The 22316-nt window shown below is 41.6% G+C and overlaps 1 protein-coding gene across 1 annotated transcript in view; it reads right to left on the bottom strand.

The window, feature by feature from the left end:
- The window catches only part of ITGA4 (integrin subunit alpha 4), a 222425-nt gene that overhangs the window by 68684 nt on the left and 131425 nt on the right, over positions 1–22316 (bottom strand). The window contains exon 10 of the mRNA XM_077448120.1: positions 18397–18505. Coding sequence (XP_077304246.1) covers positions 18397–18505 — 109 coding nt within the window. The remainder of the gene's footprint in view (positions 1–18396; positions 18506–22316) is intronic.

Genomic DNA, 22316 nt, shown 5'->3' with positions numbered 1-22316 from the left:
CAATTAAATGTTATTAAAAAAAAAATGTAAAAAATAAAAGCTGAATAGGAAGGAAAAGCAATTTAAACATGTTATACTAAGAGTAAACACAAGGTGGCAGTGGAGCCCATCACCCATCTTATTAAATACAACAATTTTTTTCAAATTAACCACGTATTATTGTAAATACATTACTGTCACTTTACAATAATGTATTACACATAAATACGTATTTATGCTGCTATCATGATGAAAAAAATAAATGTTTTAATAACTTTTAACACGTGGCTGCAATTCTATAGATGTATCCTATGTCTAGGCATTATATATACAGTATCTCACAAAAGTGAGTACAGCCCTCACATTTTTGTAAATATTTTGTTATATCTTTTCATGCGACAACATTAAAGAAATGACACTTTGCTACAATGTACAGTGCCTTGAAAAAGTATTCATACCCCTTGAAATTTTCCACACTTTGTCAAGTTACAACCAAAATCATAAATGTATTGTATGGGATTTTATGTGATAGATCAACACAAAGTGGCACACAATTGTGAAGTGGAAGGAAAATGATAAATGGTTTTCAAAATATTTTACAAATAAATAGGTGAAAAGTGTGGCGTGAATTTGTATTCAGCCCTCCTAAGTCAATACTTTGTAGAAGCACCTTTCGCTGCAAATACAGCTGCAAGTCTTTTTGGGCATGTCTCTACCAGCTTTGCACATTTAGAGAGTGAAATGTTTGCCCATTCTTCTTTGCAAAATAGCTCAAGCTCTGTCATATTGGATGGAGAGCGTCTGTGAACAGAAATTTTCAAGTCTTGCCACAGATTCTATATCGGATTTACGTCTGGACTTTGACTGAGCAGTTCTAACACATGGATATGCTTTGATCTAAATCATTCGATTGTAGCTCTGGCTGTATGTTTAGGGTCATTGTCCTTCTGGAAGGTCAAAAAAACAAGGAAGCGCTGCCATAGGTCACACAAAATGATACAGACCAGCTCATTGGATGAGGTAAAACATTCTCAGATAAGAAATACCCCCAGTGGTTGGGATGTCCATTGGCCCTGTGTTATGAGTTTAACCCCATTACTAAGGCATAGGTGAATGCCATATTGTGGAGGAAATGAATTATTAACGTGCAGTTTTTAGAAAAGTCTGGCTACCCCGTGATGGCCATAGGTTTAACACCATTGAGCAATACAACCTAATAATCAGAAACAAAATATACATGCATGTCAAAGAGATGTACATCCAAACGTATAAAAATGCATTCATAAACTTGGTTACAAACTTAATTAAACTTAATTAAAATAACATATAGGCCAAAATATGGGCCAATAACTAAATAAAATTTCCATATGAGCCGAGATGACTACACACAGAACTTGACTTCAATATTTTTCAATGACACTTTCCAGTGTTGGTATAAAAACCTGTCTTGAACAATATCTCCATAAATACTCTTAGGGTAAAATGCCGTGTGTAGTCATCTCGGGTCATATGGTATTTTTATTTTATTTTAACCTAAAGCATTAAAACCAGGTGGTCAGCACAACAGCCAGATAACTAGAATTTTCAGAAGGCTGTCAGCTCAAGTAACCTACAGGGTAGGGTGACAAGTTTCCTTTAAAAATACATGGAAACATTTAGTAAAAAAACAAAACATAGTATGTATTGTATGCCTAATAATCACTCCAAATGCTTGGTTATCCTTGGTTATCGTATAAGTATAAGGACATTTAAGGATAGATTTAAAGGAAGATTTTTAATACTGTTTTATGCCTACATGTATTCTAACTAACCACATAGTAGAGGCTCCATTGTCAACTCCACTAGAAAGAATTCCATCAACATGCACTTTGTAAATAGGTGCAAATTTGAAAATTTGGCTGATGAGCAGTCTATGGGGCACAAGCAAATTAGCAATAAAATTAGAAGGATCTGTCAATACATTCTGAATGAGATGCAACAATATTTTGTATATTTCCAACCCCTGCTTCTGCAACCCTGGGCACCTAACTCAAGCAGATTTGTACAGGTCTGCTTTAGAATTACCACTAAAGATGGAGCAGATTAGCATCAAAATAAGACAACTTTTCACCCCAAATAGACACATTAAAAAGTGGTCAGGACAGGTTTCATTTGCTACTTTAGAGCAGAGGGAGGCATTTTTGAATCAAGCATGCAATAAAAAAAATCTATCTTATGTTGTGGAATCTTTATCATTACTTCTGCTTAGAATTACCTTGCTATGCAACAGAATTGATACATATCGCCATATCACTTGGTAAAGATCTTATGGTACAAACGTTTCTGGTGTCTGGATCACCTACACTAATGCTGGTCATACTCAGATCAAATTTTGGCTTTAAATTTGTTCTCTGGGTTGGACTTTCAGCACCACTTGGCTCAACAAAAAGTTAATTTTTTTCAATTTAATTTTGATGAGGGAACCAGGTGGAAAAATTTCAGCCAAAGAGTGTCTGCATTCATTAAGATGCAAGCATTGCTTAGATATACTGGCAGCCGCAATTCGAGCTGCCTGAATACAATACCTGGCACTGCAGATTAGTCCACCCATGGTCCAACCATGCTGCTCACTGTGGATGGGCAAATCAAGTGATTACACTTGTTCAGCTCCTGAGGCTGAACAGGGAAAAAAATGTGTAAGGGCAGCTTAAGAGTCGCTGTATAAGTGACCTGACAGTAAGGACACTTAACTCCTGAGGACTGCTCACTCCATGATAAAGATAAGAACTTTTATCAAGAACATGCTTGACAATCTGACAATACTGACATTTGTAACATTAGTCAAAAGTACTGGTGTGTGTCATGGTCTGGGGTCAGCCTCAGAGACCAGTAGCTATAGCAGTAGAGGGACTCCCACTGACCAGCAGAATTGGTATTCAAGCAGGTCACCCTGGCAAATAACGCAGGCTCACCTAAGGTGCAGAGTCTAAGTAATAACCGGTGTTCACCAGAGCTCCTGATGGTGGAGATGGGTTTAGCTGCATGTAAGTACCAGGTGGCAATCCTCAGGATTGCCCCACCAAGAGGTGAATAACCCGGGGTCTAGTAGCAGATATAGCAGGTAAGGATCAAACAGAAGCGTATTCAGTAAACAAGCCAAAGATAGCAAAGATATGGACGTCAACAGAAAAGACAAAAGCAAGATACTGCCTGGAAAGAGCACAGTATTCTGGCAAACAGGAGGAGACGTGCCCTAAATCAGGAAGTTCGCAGGAGTAACAAAGAGTCCAAGGTTCAAGGCAGGGTCATTCAAGGAATTGTCCAAGGTGCTGTCCAGCATTCTAGGCAGCACAGCAAGAAGAGACATTGCCTGACACCGCAGAGGATCTGGGTTCAAATCCAGGCCCTGACAGTGTGAATGATAGCATTAGAGTGCTGGTAGGAGTTCCACATTCCTGTTAATCTACATGGATAAGTATTTCTTCACCCATAAAAATCTGCAGATAGCCACCACTTGTCCTGCTTTTCTTGGCCTGGCATTGGAGAGCATTGTGGTCTGGGCTCCCATTCTTGATATATATATTCTTGAGATTGTAACCCAAATATTAATATTAAACCTAAAAAAGAAATTCTCTGAATAGCGTACCTTAAATTCCAAAAACATTTTTTTTTCGAATAAAATATCTGCCTCACAACACAATCAGGAATTACTTAAATGGTTGTGGTAGACTTTGCCATCTGTTATGACTGTGGCTGTTTTGAAGTCCTGAAACTGTTTGTGGTGAATGCAAAGAAGCTTTTAGAAGCTTTGTCAAGTTCATATTTTTAAAAAAGGCATTCACATGTAAACATCTAGAAAGCTTGGTATAAACACTGAGGATGTACAGGAGCTCTTAAAAATATATATGACTTTTTAATTTCCAAGGACTGGTAAAACTCGTAACCAGAAAATACAGAGCACCTGTTACATGAGGTCTCCAAGAGTCTCTCATCACTTTAGTACTAAGAGTACCAAGACATATAGGCAACCATACCAGCAGGAAATATTAGGCTTTTCGACAGAGCTTGTCTAAGTAAACATATTGCACACTTTTGTGTGTATTTTATTTTATTTAAATTTCAGACTAATGTACATTGTACATCTTAAATAAATCCCATATACATAAAACCAGATCCAATACAAAGCTATTTCATGGGAAACACTGGAAATTTATATCCACACTGGACTGACTTACAATTGAAATCACCCTTTCCATACAAGGAGTAACAAAGAACTATAATATTCCAATATTAAAAATCATGTTGTTTACTCTTATTAACCTATGCTATGGTTCTGACCACAACCTCTTAGGTGCTCGGTTCTTCTGTTATCAGCATGATAACTTCTGACTCTCCGACAACTAAAACCAGCCTGAAATTTGTGTCAGGGATGGTGCATAGAAATAGATTAGCAGACAGCTGGTCTATTCACAACATAACTCTGCACGTTTCTTCCTTCCTCTGCCTATGTGGAGAGGGGGGGTGTGCCTTTCCTCCAATCAGCTGTTAGAATAGAAGTGTATGCCAAGAATCCACACCCAGTGGTGGAACAGGAAGAGAAAATTCTAACACTATGTACACTTTCTAAAGTCTAGGAAGTTGAAGACAGCACATATACAAGTAAAACTTATGTAGAGAGATTTGTTTCATCTCTGTGTATCATCTGAGGATGTTCACTTCACTGGGTACATGTGAAGATTTACATCTACTTTAATTCCCTAGGCCATGTTAAATAATAAAGACTACTCAGAGCAATGAAAGTGTTAGGACCTGGGCTTGAACCTGGGACCTCTGGTGTGTCTGGCAGTGACTCTGCTTGCTGAGCCACCTGGAATGCTGGACAGTTCCTTGGACAGTTCCTTGGACAGTTCCTTGGACAATTCCTTTAGTGATCATGTCTTGAATCTTGTTTGCCTTGAACCTTGAACCCTTTGCTCCTCCCATTAACTTCCTATATAAGCCATGTCTCTGCACTTCCTCCTTGCCAGAATATTGTGCCTTTACCAGCCAATATCTTGCTTCTATCTCTCCTGCTGCCGACCGTATCCTTGCTACCTTTCGTTACCGACATTTGGCTTGCTCCTGGACTACGCTTCTGCTGAATCCCAACCTGCAACTATTGGTTACCGACTTTTGGCTTGTTTCTCAACTACGCTTCTGCTTGATCTCTACCTGCTATATCTGCTACCAGACCCCCGGCTTGCTAACCTCCTGGTGGGGCTATCCTGAGGACCGCGACCTGGCACTAACACGCAGCCAAGCCCATCTCCACCTTTGGGAGCTCTGGTGAATACCGGTTAGTGCTTAGACCCCGCACCTCAGGTGAACCCGTGCCATCAGCCAGGGTGACCTGTGTGAATATCTGCTCTGCTGCTATAGCTATTGGTCTCTGAGCCTGACTCCAGATCGTGACAGAATATTCTGGCCAAAAACATGGAGGCCGTTGTAGCAGCTGCCGTGGCTCCTCTCAGGGTTCAAATCGCTGAGTTACAGGCATTTGGTGTTGACTACCAGGAAAAATTTTCTGAGTTACAAATTGAAATGAAAGGTCTACAAGAGGAAATCCTTGATCTACACAAACAATTGCGGGATTTTCATGCCCGAGATACTGCTGCCATAGAAATTAATGCACGAATGCCCCTACCACTCAAGTTTAGCGGAGACCGCCGCCATTATAGAGGATTCCTTAATCAATGTCGTATATACTTTCAGATGCAACCTGCTGCATTCACTTTTGACAGGAAAAAGGTGCTGTTTATTATCAACCTCCTGACTGAGGAAGCCTTAGCCTGGGCCTCCCCTTATGTGGAGAAAGATGATGTCATCCTGGATAATTTTGATTCTTTTGTGACTGCGATGAACCAAGTTTTCGATGATCCTAACCGCTGTGCTACTGCTGAGGCAAAATTGCACAATTTACGTCAGGGAAGACGCTCTGTTGCAGAGTACACAACTGAATTCCGACATTGGATCTCAGATACCAATTGGAATCCAGCAGCACAGAAGAGTCAGTTCCGTCAAGGACTCTCGGAACAAGTAAAAGATGAGCTTGCCAGAGTAGAAAGTCCTGATGACCTTGAAGCTTTTATTAAATTATGTATTCGAATTGATCAGAGACTTACTGAAAGGAGAAAGGAGAGACTGGGAATCCTAGGCAGTAATGGTGGCATGCGTTTTTCTTCTACTCAGTATCCTCCTAAGGTTCCAAGAGTTTTTCCTGATTCTGACACTCCTGAACCTATGCAGGTGGATGCTATTAAAAGATCTATTACTACTCAGGAGAAAGAAAGACGACGTTCAGAAAACTTATGTCTTTATTGTGGAGACTCTGGACATTACGCAGTTAATTGTCCCAATAAATTTAAAAGAACAATTGCAGCAATGGATGTTACAGTATCTGAACAAATAAACTCAATTTCTCAGTCCATCTCTCCTTTGATTCAGGAAGCAAATAAAGTTAATTCTTTATCAACTCATTTTGTCATCCCTATAAAGCTTATTGTTGAAAGCAATGAAATACCTTGCTCTGCTATGCTGGACTCAGGGGCTGGGGGAAACTTCATCGACATCGAATTTGCCCAAAGTAATAACATTCAAATAAGAAATAAACTTGCCCCAATTGATATGGAAACTGTGGATGGCTCACCTTTGACTTCAGGCCCTGTTACCCACGAGACAATCCCACTTAAACTCCTAATTGAAACTGACCATCAGGAGACTATCAGCTTTGAGCTGATTACATCACCCAAGTTCCCTATTATCCTGGGCATTCCTTGGTTCTCTATCCATAATCCCTCCATCAACTGGGAGACACGTTCTTTAAGCTTTACATCTGACCATTGCAAGAAACATTGCAAAGAATCTGATCAAATAAGCCCTCCACCAACCCAAGATTTACAAGCAGTTTTGGCAACTATCCAGTCATATGACAAGCTACCTCCACAATATCGTGAGTTTCGGGACGTTTGTGATAAAAAGAACGCAGATCAGCTGCCTCCTCATCGCTGTTATGATTGTCCCATTGAATTGCTTCCAGGGGCAGAAATACCATTTGGTCGCCTTTATTCTTTATCAGAACCTGAACTGAAAGTGCTCAGGGAGTGGATTAATGAGAATCTTGAGAAGGGTTTTATCAGACACTCAACCTCTCCTGCTGGCGCAGCCTTATTCTTCGTGACGAAAAAGGACTCCACCCTGCGTCCGTGTATTGACTACAGAGATTTAAATAAGATCACAATTAAGAATCGCTATCCACTCCCACTGATTCCAGAAATGCTTGAGAGACTCCGCTCTGCCAAGCTCTTTACCAAATTAGATTTACGGGGGGCATACAACCTTGTCCGCATTCGTTCCAGTGATGAATGGAAAACTGCTTTCAGAACCAGATATGGACATTTTGAGTCTTTGGTCATGCCCTTTGGGCTTTGCAATGCTCCTGCAACTTTTCAACATTTTATTAATGATGTCTTTCGAGATTTGCTTGATCAGTTTGTAATAGCATATTTGGATGACATTCTCATTTTCTCTGATACTTTGGAAGAACACCGCAAGCATGTCTGTATTGTTCTCGAGAGATTAAGGCGAAATCAACTTTACATAAAATTAGAGAAATGCGAGTTTGAACAAACTCAGATTCAGTTCTTGGGATACATAATCTCTTCTGAAGGGGTAAGCATGGATCCCGATAAGATCAAAGCTGTGGTGGATTGGCCCGCCCCTAAGAATGTTAAAGAGATACAGCGATTTGTTGGTTTTGCCAACTTTTACAGAAGATTTATAAGGAATTTCTCTAGGGTAATTGCTCCAATCACACAGTTGACAAAGAAAGGGGTGCCCTTTTTGTGGTCTCCTGAGGCACAGGCTGCCTTTAGTAAACTGAAGACTCTCTTCACTTCTGCACCAATCCTGGTACATCCAGATCCAGAACTACCTTTCATCGTAGAAGTTGATGCTTCTAATTCTGCTGTAGGAGCTATCCTTTCTCAGCGAATGGGAGAAAAAATGCAGCTTCATCCTTGTGCTTATTTCTCTCGACTGATGTCTTCAGCCGAGATGAATTATGACATTGGAAACAAGGAGCTGCTGGCAATTAAGGAAGCATTTTCTGAGTGGAGGCATCTGCTGGAAGGAGCTAAGCACCCTGTAACCGTTCTCACCGATCATAAAAATTTAGAATTTATTAGGTCTGCTAAAAGGTTGTCATCTAGACAAGCACGTTGGACCCTTTTCTTTTCCAGGTTTAATTTTGTTATTTCATACCGCCCTGGGTCAAGGAATGGTAAGGCTGATGCCCTATCACGGATGTTGTCTGGGCCTCTCCAGGAAAGCACCTCTGAATGTACAATCCTGCCTCAAAAGAACTTTCTAGGGGCCATGAGTTCAAAGACATTTCTTAATCTTCTCAAGGAGGGGTATGAGAATGACCCACTTCTTAATAATCCTCCTAAGGACATTAACCTCAAGTACAACAATGGTTTTTGGACTCAAGCGCATTGCCTCTATGTACCTGAATCAGTTCGGGTAGAAGCCCTCAGGTTGGTACATGACTCTAAGCTTGCTGGTCATTTTGGGGTTTCTAAAACAGAAGAACTCTTATCACGTTCCTTTTGGTGGCCTGGGTACAAGAAAGATGTTAAGAGTTATGTGGCTTCATGTCTAACCTGTGCTCGCAATAAGACACCTCGATCTTCTCCTCTGGGGTTACTTCTACCACTACCTGTTCCATCAAGACCATGGGGGTCAATTTCTATGGACTTTGTGGTTGACCTTCCTCTTTCAAAAGGGATGACCACCATTCTGGTAGTCGTTGACCGTCTCACTAAGATGGCTCATTTTATTCCAGTTAAAGGGGTACCCTCCGCCGAACATACTGCTGAGGTAATGGTTAGAGAAGTTTTTAAACTTCATGGAATTCCTGATGATGTGGTGTCTGACAGAGGGGTACAGTTTACCTCAAAATTTTGGAGAAGTTTTTGCTCAGCTTTGGGTGTAACAGTTAATCTGTCCTCGGCTTTTCATCCGCAGTCTAATGGTCAGACCGAGAGGACCAATCAAACTCTGGAGCAATACCTTCGATGCTTCGTGAGTTATCTTCAGGATGACTGGGTGGACTACCTTCCTACGGCAGAGTTTGCTTATAATAACTCTAAACATAGTTCCACACCCCAAAGCCCATTTTTCTTAAACACGGGGTATCATCCAGTTTTTATTCCTGATCTCCCCATCTCAACTTCAATTCCTGCTGTTACCAACAGACTAACTTCATTACATGAGATCCAGGAGAAATTGACTGATACATTGAAGGAGGCGCAGGAATATTACAAGAGGGCTGCTGACAGACATCGTAGGTCAATTCCCACTTTTCAAGTAGGTGAGAAAGTTTGGTTATCTACCAAAAATTTAAAAGTTCAAGTTCCATGTGCTAAGTTGGGTCAAAAGTTTATGGGACCTTTTGAGATTTCTGCTCAAATCAACCCGGTCACTTTTCGCCTAAAACTTCCTGACAATATGAAGATTCACCCTGTGTTTCATATATCACTACTCAAACCATTTCATGAAAATACTTTTTCTGGAAGAATTCATCCTCCTCCCCCACCTGTCGAGGTACAGGGTGAAGAAGAATTTGTGGTGGGAAAAATTCTTGACTCCAGGATCTCTAGGAACAAATTGCAATATTTGGTTCAATGGGAAGGATATGGGCCAGAAGAAAATTCTTGGGAGCCTGAGGAGAATGTTCATGCCCCTAGATTAACAAGGGAATTCCACCAGAGGTTTCCTCAGAAACCTGGCCCTAAGACATCCAGGGGACGTCCTGGGAGGAGGGGAGTACTGTTAGGACCTGGGCTTGAACCTGGGACCTCTGGTGTGTCTGGCAGTGACTCTGCTTGCTGAGCCACCTGGAATGCTGGACAGTTCCTTGGACAGTTCCTTGGACAGTTCCTTTAGTGATCATGTCTTGAATCTTGTTTGCCTTGAACCTTGAACCCTTTGCTCCTCCCATGAACTTCCTATATAAGCCACGTCTCTGCACTTCCTCCTTGCCAGAATATTGTGCCTTTACCAGCCAATATCTTGCTTCTATCTCTCCTGCTGCCGACCGTATCCTTGCTACCTTTCGTTACCGACATTTGGCTTGCTCCTGGACTACGCTTCTGCTGAATCCCAACCTGCAACTATTGGTTACCGACTTTTGGCTTGTTTCTCAACTACGCTTCTGCTTGATCTCTACCTGCTATATCTGCTACCAGACCCCCGGCTTGCTCACCTCCTGGTGGGGCTATCCTGAGGACCGCGACCTGGCACTAACACGCAGCCAAGCCCATCTCCACCTTTGGGAGCTCTGGTGAATACCGGTTAGTGCTTAGACCCCGCACCTCAGGTGAACCCGTGCCATCAGCCAGGGTGACCTGTGTGAATATCTGCTCTGCTGCTATAGCTATTGGTCTCTGAGCCTGACTCCAGATCGTGACAGAAAGGTTCAAGAGATATAAGTAGCTCATTGTATCATAAAATCTTGACTTTTTCTGTAAAAGTTGAGCTTGGCCTTGCCTTCCAAGTCTCCCTATTGATTGTTTAATGTGATGGGTAGATTAAATAACCATTAGGAAAACTTTGGAATTGTGTGTGTGTTGGCAAGTTTACAGGAAATGCCCTAGGTTTACTTTATACAGTGCTGGATGGGGTGTAATGGGACTGAGCAGAGCTTTAATAATATTTTCCTAAGCTTCTGCAAATAGTTTAATGAGCTAGGGATAGTTTTTCACTGCTAGGGCTACTAAATGAACCAACAACTAAACAGCTGCAGCAGCAACAAGAATGACATGCTACATTGATTTAATTGCAGAAGAAGGTTACTATTCTATTAAAGGAAGTGCCTATCCAGTGGTTCTGTTGGCATGATCAACATACTGTCTATTTACAAAGTGTTCCAGTAAACAGAGCGCACATTCTTACCAGGGACATGCAGTCAGGGGAGGCATGTGCCTCATGGTGCACCTGCCATGAACTTAAAAAAAAAGTGAAGTCCTACCCCACCACTGGTTAAAATTGGGGGCTCCTAAGACCTATGGTTCCATAGATACGGGACTCATTGCACCGCTTGTCAGAATCTACATACAGAGCGGCTAGTTTAAATACAAGCTGGCACCCTTTGTTTGCAGCAGACTGAGAGGATGAGCTCACAGTGCCTCTCACTTCTTGTCAGAGGCACTGAGCTCAATGGACAGCTTGGAACCTTGGACCAATGGTAAAGTATCACTGGCCCAAGCTGTCCAATAAAAATGCTGTAGTGGAAGCACACCTCTCACTGCAGTGTCATAAAAGGGGGCATGTGTCTAAAAGACACCTACTCCCTTCTGGCCCAGCCCTCTTAACTAGAAGGAAAAACATGGGTTTATGGGTATAAGATTTGCCCACAATCCCATGTTTTTCTCACACAGTTAAGAGGGAAATTAGAATCTGCTTCTACTGAAAAGGTACTGTTTTAATCCAGCTAAATCATATATTCATATGCTATATGTTATAACACAATAAAGTATTATTTATCTATTTGCTGTGAAATTACTGGTTGGAAGTTATAACTTCAAACTTCAGTAATTTGCCCATTAAGCCACCTGCTTGAGTGCAGTTTTAGAAAATATAGTAAATTACCTTAAAAACAATATATAATAATTATTTGTATATTACTTATTTATGGTAATTAACCCCTTTCCACCCAGGCCAATTCTGACATTTCTCTCCTACATGTACAAATATTTTTTTTTTTTGCTAGAAAATTACTCAGAACCCCCCAAACATTATATATATTTTAGCAGACACCCTAGAGAATAAAATGGTGGTCGTTGCAACTTTTTATGTTACACGGTATTTGCTCAGTAATTTTTCAAACGCGTTTTTTTTTTGGAAAGAATCTGTTTCATGAATACAAAAAATCCCCCACTAAAGTTAGCCCGATTTATTTTGTAGCATGTGAAAGATGATGTTACATCAAATAAATAGATACCTAACATGTCGCGCTTTAAAATTGCGCACACTTGTGGAATGACGCCAAACTTCAGTACATAAAAATCTCCATAGGTGACGCTGTAATTTTTTTTACAGGTTACATGTTTAGAGTTACAGAGGAGTCTAGTGCTAGAATTATTGCTCTCGCTCTAACGATCTCAGTGTATGTAACCTGTGTGTATCTGGCTCTGATACTAGCCAGTGCCTCAACAGCCACTGACCTCACTGCATGTCCCTAATTCTTACTGGTATTGGAAGTCTACCTCACATGATTTTATAGTTTGGCCATAGTTCTACTTTAAACAGAATGTGTCTTCTTATTAGGATGCATACAAAGCTGACAGTTTAAGGTCCACAAAAACCCAAGAGCTTAGAGAGCAAAAAAAATGCTCTGATTGTAAAAGATTATTATAGTATTTTGCTTACAACTTATGAAATTAATTTAATTATACGCCTATAAATGCTTGAAGCCACAGTATTCAGAGTAAAACCCATAGAGAACTAACATATACCTCGCCTCGTGTAAAGTGCGTTACCACAATCTGTAAAAGCAGTTTCAGTTCACGTACATATGTAATTAGTCCTTTACTAACTTTACATGTTTTGTGGGCTCTTTGGCTTATGCTACTTGGGTGTGTTTACCACTTTTAGTGGTTATTTTGTTTTGCAGAACAATCTTTAAGGACCAGTAAACCTAACACAAAAAGTTACCAATGTTAAAAAAGGTTGGATTACAACATTCACAGATACACATGTAAAAGGATGCTTAAAAGGGACAATTGTCAGTCTTGGTGTATGAGACTATTTGACAGTAACACAAGTGCATGATGGGGAATCTCTCTACTTACAATACCAACTTCATTTTAATAATTTTCCATTCTGATCAGTTCCTAAAACTTTTACTAATTTGTTTGCAAAAGACTAAAGCAAGTAGTAAAGACACATTTTTTCCTTTTTATATACCTAATTTCTTGGTCCAGTGACAAAGGCAGGGGAAATACCCACTTATACAGTTGCCACTGGAACAGGTGTCACCATTGGAAAACTTTCTACCTCCCTTCCCTATGACAACTCCAACATTTTGGATTTTGGATTTCCATTCACTTTTTGTACCTGAGACAATGTCACGCAGGACCCCTTCATCAGGCATATCCCTGTAGCTGTTAAAGTGCGACAATATTTAGTATGCTAGATTTTCTTTAAAGTGTAAGTAAACCCTACATTTATTTTTCAGTATGACTGCCATAATGCCCCACTTTATAACATTTTGAAGCAAAGCTTTTGTGAACCTAAATTTTCTTACCTGGTAATCCTGCAAGTAACAGCAAATTCTGTTGCAAACTGACAATGTTAAGTCATTGCTTCACAATACACAACGTTGTCAGCCTGCCATGTGAGCTCCTTTGGTTGGCCATTGGGCTAATTTAGATAAACAATCAACTGAACATGGCAGACTGGCAATGCTGCTACTAATTGTGGGGCAGCAGCCCTATGTAAAAAAAACTTTGCAGTTTTACAAATAAATTCACAAAAAAAAAATTATGCTTAGAAAAAGCATACTGAAAAATAGATTTTGGGTTTACACACTGTACAGGATGCCAAGTATGGGTCACGGAGGGAAATATATTTCTTCATTATTTGGGTTGTGGTTCTCTTTAAGGGAGAGCTCAAGAAGCATTGTTAGTGCTCAGGGGTTCTCACCCATACAGGTTAAGTGGTTTTCAAGATATTCCAGTTAGAGAGGGGAGGACTGATTTTTAGTACTGTCTGGTTTGGTAAGACCTCACTTGAGACTGGGAATTTTGAGGTTTGGAAAGACCTTTGCGTGAGAATCAACCTCCAAATCTTGATTACAAGAAGCTTGAAAGGCTGAAGGAAGAAATCAGCACCTATCTGATAGACTATTTCTGTTTGTTTGTTTTTTTTTTTTTTGTTTTTTGAGGATAAGCTATATTTCGGTTTGCCTGTTTTTGCAAAAAAAAAAGGATGGTATGTTTTCAACAATATGGCTGGCTGATGGCCCCAGGCTTCCACATATTACAACAAACTTTTTACACATGCATTTTTACATTTGGCATATGGTCAATGGAGCCATCATTAACATCTCAGTGCTGTAGCAGACAACATCTACAAATATAAACAACTTCAGCTCACCTGCATTGGGTCTCCCCAATGTCTGTAGTTCCAAAAATATGATGTGATTCTACTTCAAATGTTGTATTTTTTATGCAAAAAGGCCATCCTTTTAACATGGAAGAGTCCATGCTTTCCATTCTTGGCAGAATGAAGGAAGTTGGTAAATACAGACCTCCTGTTATATAAACTCACCAATGACCTTTGTAAGAAACCACTATGAATTTTAAATGTATCTTGCACCCCTGGATTACATTTGATTGTACCCTTTCTACTTTTTGCTAACATCTAGAGATACTTGCTGATGTAATCTTGTACAATTCTTGATTGTCTCTATTAACTCTGCTTCAATAACTATTGTACACAAGACAAATGAGGATAGTTTTGTTTTGCAAGTTGCTCTTGACTTGTATTTGTATTAAAGTGTAAGTGAACCCCCCACTATCGTTTTCAGCCAAGGAAGCTGCCATCTTTTCCTCTGTTTAACCAGTTGCCGACCGCCGCACGCCGATGTACGTCGGCAGAATGGCACGGGCAGGCATAAGGGCTTACATGTACGTCCCTTGCCTCCCGCGGGTCGGGGGCCCGATCGGGCCCCCGCCCGGTGCCTGTGGCGGTCGGTTTTCGTCCGGGAGCGATCCGGGACGAGGGGGCGGCCATTCATTCATGGCCACCCCCTCGCGATCGCTCCCGACGAATAGAAATCCCCCGTGACATCACTTCCTCTCCTGTAATGTAAACACAGGAGAGGAAGTGATGTATTCTCTCCTCCGTGTCGGTATTTTTCGTTCCGACACGGAGGAGAGCGGATCGGTGAGTTGCACCAACACTCTACACACACAGTAGAACATGCCAGGCACACTCACACCCCCCCTTTACCCCCCGATCACCCCCCCAATTACCCCTGCCCCCCAGTCACAGTGACACCAATGTCATTTTTTTTTTTTGCATTGGTGTCATTTGTGACTGTAATAACTGTTAGGGCAGTTAGAGTTAGCCCCCTTTAGTTCTAATGTACCCCCCTAACCCCCCAATAAAGGTTTAACCCCGTGATCACCCCCCGTCGCCAGTGTCACTAAGGCTGGGTTCACATTGCAGCGGTTTATGAGAACGAATGTGATTCGCACCGCACTGCAGTGCAAATCACATCCGATCTCTGTGCGATTCGAGTTCAGCCATTCGCCGCACCCGCCGCACCCGCCGCAAATTCGCACGGGACCCTTTTTTTGGCCCGCAGCAGAATCGGATCGCATGGGTGTTCACACCATGCGATCCGAGTTTGCAGATCGCACTGCGATATGCGAACTGATCTGGGGGTGTCAGTAACATTTCACTGACACTCCCAGCAGTTCGCATAGGGCAGTGTGAACTGCCGCCGGGAGGCATGCGATGCGGGAACCCGCCGCGGATTCGCGGCGTTTCCGCATCGCTCCAGTGTGAACCCAGCCTAATAAGCGATCATTTTTCTGATCACCGTATTAGTGTCACAGGTGACGCTAGTTAGGCAGGTAGGTATTTAGGTTCGCCGCAGCTTTTTATAGCGCCAGGGACCCCCATATACTACCGCATAAAGCCCCCTGATTGCCCCCTAGTTAACCCTTTCACCAGTGATCACCATATAACTGTTACAGGTGACGCTGGTTGGTTAGTTATTTTTTTATAGTTTCAGGGCACCCGCCATTTATTACCTAATAAAGGTTTAACCCCCGATCACCCAGCGGGTGTCATTTGTGACTAATAACTGTTAGGGCAGTTAGGGTTAGCCCCCTTTAGTTCTAAGGTACCCCCCTAACCCCCCCAATAAAGGTTTAACCCCGTGATCACCCCCCGTCGCCAGTGTCACTAAGGCTGGGTTCACATTGCAGCGGTTTATGAGAACGGATGTGATTCGCACCGCACTGCAGTGCAAATCACATCCGATCTCTGTGCGATTCGAGTTCAGCCATTTGCCGCACCCGCCACACCCGCCGCAAATTCGCACGGGACCCTTTTTTTGGCCCGCAGCAGAATCGGATCGCATGGGTGTTCACACCATGCGATCCGAGTTTGCAGATCGCACTGCGATATGCGAACTGATCTGGGGGTGTCAGTAACATTTCACTGACACTCCCAGCAGTTCGCATAGGGCAGTGTGAACTGCCGCCGGGAGGCATGCGATGCGGGAACCCGCCGCGCATTCGTGGCGTTCCCGCATCGCTCCAGTGTGAACCCAGCCTAATAAGCGATCGTTTTTCTGATCGCTGTATTAGTGTCACAGGTGACGCTAGTTAGGCAGGTAGGTATTTAGGTTAGCTGCAGCTTTTTATAGCGCCAGGGACTCCCATATACTACCGCATAAAGCCCCCTGATTGCCCCCTAGTTAACCCTTTCACCAGTGATCACCATATAACTGTTACAGGTGACGCTGGTTGGTTAGTTATTTTTTTATAGTTTCAGGGCACCCGCCATTTATTACCTAGTCTCACTAGTGTACCCCTAAATTTAGGGGTGTCTACTTTCCAAAATGGGGTCATTTGGGGGGGGGGGGGGGGTTGTGCCATCTTGGCATTTTATGGCCTTCAAAACTGTAACGCCCTTAGAAAGCCTGAAGGCGGTGCTTGGTTTTCGGGGCCCCGTACGCGGCTAGGCTCCCAAAAAGTCCCACATATGTGGTATCCCCGTACTCAGGAGAAGCAGCAGAATTTATTTTGGGGTGTCATTTCACATACGCCCATAGCATGTGTGAGCAATATATCATTTAGTGACAACTTTGTGTAAAAAAGAAAAAAAATTTTTTTTTTTGTCATTATTCAATCGCTTGAGGCAAAAAAATAAAATATTCAATGGGCTCAACATGCCTCTTATCAATTTCCTTAGGGGGTCTACTTTCCAAAATGGGGTCATTTGGGGGGGTTTTGTACTGCCCTGCCATTTTAGCACCTCAAGAATTGAGATAGGCAGTCGTAAACTAAAAGCTGCGTAAATTCCAGAAAACGTACCTTAGTTTGTAGATGTGACAACTTTTGCGCAAACCAATAAATATACAATTATTGACTTTTTTTTTACCAAAGACATGTGGCTGAATACATTTTGGCCTAAATGTATGACTAAAATTGAGTTTATTGGATTTTTCTAATAACAAAAATTAGAAAATATCATTTTTTTTCAAAATTTGCGGTCTTTTTACGTTTATATCGCAAAAAATAAAAATCGCAGAGGCAATCAAATACCATCAAAAGAAAGCTCTATTTGTGGGAAGAAAAGGACGCAAATTTTGTTTGGGTACAACATTGCATGACCGCGCAATTACCAGTTAAAGCAGCGCAGTGCCAAAGTGTAAAAAGACCTCTGGTCATTTACCAGCAAAATGGTCCGGTCTGAAAGTGGTTAATCTACAACTGCCATGAAGCTGCACATGTGATCAGTTATGACACCAGCCATTGGATTGTTTGACAGTTTGGTTGAGAGCACAACCAATTAGAGTGTTACATTTCCGGCACGTGCCGGAAATGAAACTGTTTTATGGATGGGTTTACTTCCGCTTTAAGTGTAAAAAGCAATAAAAATATTTACAAAAATAAAACACCAGGAAATTAGCTGAAAGCTGTTTGACAAGGTCCATTGCCCATCTGGGTTTCCACTTTTATCTTAATCATTGTTTTTAATGTGTTTATTCTGGGTGGTCTACAGAGACAACAGAGCACCACAATCCAGCTATCCCTTTGTTGTTGTTTTTTGGAAAAAATGCAGTTCTAAAGCCTTAGGAGAGATTAAACAGGTCAGGTGTTTTTATTTATAACAGAAAAAACATGGGGGGACATAAATGCCCACATACAAGCACTGAGCCTACATTCCATAGAGGACCCAGACAACAGTAGCAAGATTCTGCGCATTTTTTCCCCATGGTTGGGAAAAATAGATAACAGAACCCCCAGTAATTGAAATACCCAAACACAGAAAAAAAAATGAACTTTATGAATGAATGAATGAATGAATAACTTGTATAGCGCTACATATGCAAACTAAATCGTCTCAGGGCACACATTGACTATAACAGGAGGTGGCATGGGCCTAAGAATAATTGTACCAGCAAATGGATGGGTTGGATATTCCTGTCTGAATTAACCTAACAGTGAAACGTAACTACCCCATATCCATGTTTAATACATAAAGGCTTGCAGGCTTTACAGAGCTATTCAGTTGATATCAGCTTAGTGCTCACTGTACTGTTCACCTTGTAGAAACAGTCCATATAATGTAGTAATAATATAAGCAGGAACCAACCTTCAAATCCATCAGTATCCAGGTCACCGAGATTAGTAATAGCTTCTCCAAACCTTGCTGCATATAAGTCACTTCCTGAAAGTTCATATTCCATTTCAGTCATTCTCCCCTTCAAAACAAACAGGAGTGTTTCGTTATATGTCCACTGAACACTTTAAATATCACAGAGCATTAAAAAACATATGAACTGCTGCAAATCTATATTTTACCTGAAATCTTTAGACTAAAAAAACCTTCCTTTGAAAAACCACGAACGGGAGTAACCAATGTTTCTTGCTTTGCCAAAGTTGGGCAATCACCAGCGTTATTGCATGAGTTCAGAGACCTGTGTAACCTACGACTTAAGCAACTCTTATTGGCCGTACACACGATAGGATTTTCAGACAACAAATGTTGGATGTGAGTTTGTTGTCGGAAAGTCCGACCATGTGTATGCTCCATAGAACATTTGTTGTCGGAATTTCCGCCAACAAGTGTTTGAGAGCAGGTTCTCAAATTTTCCAACAAGACTTGTTGTTGGAAATTCTGAGCGTGTGTACACAATTTCACACAAAAGTTCATGCATGCTTGGAATCAAGCATAAGAGGCGCATTGGCTATTTCCACGGTTTTGTTGTCGGAAAATCCTATTAGGTGTACATAGCTTTACATTACACAGGATGGTCCTCCTACTCAAGGGAACAAATCAATCATGAGTTTTGCTGCTGGGGAATGGAGATTAAAGTGTAATTCCAATAAGTTTCTCCCAGGGCTTTTATGCAGCAAAAGGGATCAACCAGTGGTGGCTGGTGCTAAACATTTTGAGGGGAGGTCTGTACTCAGCCCCTCCACAGTCCCCCGAACTCATCCCTCCATGGTCCCTCTGCACTTAGCCCCTCCACGGTCCTCCGCACTTAGCCCCTCCACGGCTTCCTCAGCTTCTCCTCCTGGCCAACAGGATCCGCCTTCTGTCCTGATTGGCTGGGAGGAGAACCTGGAAGAAATAGCAAAAATGAATTTGCTGGTGTCACAAGTGAGTGGCCTCAACCTTTTTGAAGCCAATTAAAACCTCGGGTTCTAATCAAGTGGCTTGAAAAAAACCTCTTAGAAACCTATGAGTCTGGCGCTCCACATGAATCCCCGCATGCAAACTGGGGGGGGGGGGGGGGGGGGAGGGGTGGAACGGCCGCTCCTGGAATTAGCTAGTGCCCAACTTATTAATATATTCATTTTTATTGGTACAAACATTCAAATCCACATACAATTCAAATCCACATCATTATTTGTAAAATGGGGTATACCAGAGCACATATTTTAAACTATATGTGGATTTTAATTTTAATGTTTATACCAATACAAATTAATATATTAATAAGTTTTGCTCTAGTTGATTCCTTTTGTGGAATAAAAGCCCTGGGAGAAACTTTATTGGAATTATAGTATGATTACCTGGGCTTATGGGTCTCTATATGCATATTGATTTTAGGCACAGGATCACTTTAGGATAACTATAATGTTAGTGCATCAATGCTTGGTGCAGAGATGTGGGTTTGTCATTCATCTCTATGGCCTTGAATCATACCTGCACACGACAGATTAAGTACCTAGTTTGACTGAGAAGAGAAGCCCAGAGCGGCGGGGAAGGGCTTTGACACCGTTTTCTGTAACACTACAGTTATCCTATGAAGGACTAAAACATAAAGCGAGTGGATACCACTCAGCCATAAAAGATACGAACATTTTCGTACAACAGATTAAAAATTTAGAAGTGATGTAATGTGTTGTAGTGTATTTGTATTGTATTTTCTAATGACAACTGTACTGATTAAATAAAAAAGTTCTGGTATCGTACAAGAAAAACGTTTGTGTTTGTCCCATCTGGATTATATTGGATGAACTGTTGTGATCGTCTCTCGAAATCTGTGTACTAAAAATCTAATTATTGTACGATTTTCTTAATGTGTGCATTAAGACACAGGCCATAAGAGATCTCTCTAACAGGTACATGGATAATAATACAAAACATGGACAAAAGATCTACCCTTCCCTACATGATTATAAATTAAAAAAAGTATTCACTGGAGTTAGTCTTGCTGACCAGCTGGGCGAAACGACCTTATGTAACGTCGCTTCATCCTGTGTTCCTGTGGCCACTAGGGCCACAAGCCCCCTGCTCGCCCATGGAGCTGATGCCTGGCGGTTGTGATCACCGCTGGGCTCCTGCAATTGCTCGGGGAACCAGGATCTGTGTGTGTAAACACACCGTTTCCGGTTGTCTGAGGGGAGAAGTGACAGATTGTCTGTTTATACAGAGTATGAACAGAAATCTCCTCCCCTACACAGTCCCCTCCCTCTTTCAGTTAGAACACACACTAAGGAACACAATTAACCCCTTGATCGCCACCTAGTGTTAATCCCTTCCCTGCCAGTGACATTTTTATTGTAATCAATGCATTTTTATAGCACTGATCGCTGTAAAAATGCCAATGGTCCCAAAAATGTGTCAAAATTGCCTGACGTGTCCGCCATAATGTCGCAGTCCCGATAAAAATCACAGATTGCCGCCATTACTAGTAAAAAAAAAAATGATAATAAAAATGTCAAAAACCAACCCCCTATTTTGTAGACGCGATAACCTTTGTGCAAACCAATCAATATACACTTTACCAAAAATATGTAGAATACATATCGGCCTAAACTGAGGAAAAAAATATTTTTTTTAGATATTTTTGGGGGATATTTATTATAGCACAAAAGTAAAAAATATTATTTTTTTTCAAAATTGTCTTTTTTTTGTTTTGTTTTTTTGTTTATAGAGCAAAAAATAAAAACCGCAGAGGTGATCAAATACCACCAAAGGAAAGCTCAATTTTGTTTGGGTGCAACGTCACATGACTGGGCAACTGTCAGTTAAAGCGACCCAGTGCTGAATCGCAAAAAGTGCTCTGGTCAGGAAGGGGTTAAAATCTTCTGAGCTGAAGCGGTTAAAGTGAACATAAGCTTGCATCGTGGTGGGTGGGCGCTTGCCATATTGTGCAAATATGTTTACCACACAGTACTTGCACATTATGGCACATTTACTTTTCAAAGCAGCAATGCAATGTCCACAATCTTCCTTGTTGCTCTGTTGCCACTGCTGGCATTGTCTTCAAGTCTTCTTCTATGCTTGGCGTCTTTAGCCATCTTGATTGGCCCGGCCTGAGATTGCGTAAATCCAGCACATGCTCACAGATTTGTCCCACCACCCAAAGGATGCAGAGATTTTAGACCAAGCTGCACATTTGTGGCTTGGTGTACAACATAAAGTAAATTGCTAGCCAGCAAGGCAGAAGATTTTATGGCAAATACAACATTTAGGCCGCGTACACACGAGAGGATTGTCCGTCCAACTTAGTCCGCTGAAACGTGTTTCAGCGGACAGTCCGCTCGTGTGTGGGCTTCAGCTGACTTTTTCAGCGGACAGTCTGGCGGACTAAGTCTTTCGGAACTTCCGTAATACAGTCCGTCCAACTTTGGTTTCAGCGGACAGTCCGCTCGTGAGTAGGCTAGTTGGACGGACTAAGTATGGCGCATGCTCAGAAAGGATTTACACGTCCGAAGGTTGCATTGCAGTGTATTGGACGTCGTATTTCTAGTCCCGTCGTACGTGCTGTACACGTCATCGCGCAAGCTTTCAATGGACTGTCTGTTCATCGTGTGTGGTCAAGTCCGTTCATTCAAAAGTAGGATGGACTGTCTGTCGGATTGTCTGACGGACTTAGTTGGACGGACAATCCTCTCGTGTGTACGCGGCCTTATTCTGCAATAAAAGCCTACCTGATAGAATTATTTTTATGTAAGACTTTAGTTCATCCTTAATAAACAATAGAGGGGGACCTCATTAATATACATTACGGTGACTGGAAAATGACAACTGGCATCCAAAGGATTAAGCAAAATAAA

This window comes from Lithobates pipiens, unplaced genomic scaffold (genome assembly GCF_037356315.1).
Source record: "Lithobates pipiens isolate NorthernLeopardFrog02 unplaced genomic scaffold, aLitPip1_a1.2 Scaffold_22, whole genome shotgun sequence".
NCBI lineage: Eukaryota > Metazoa > Chordata > Amphibia > Anura > Ranidae > Lithobates > Lithobates pipiens.
This window is presented reverse-complemented; position numbering and strand designations above follow the sequence as displayed.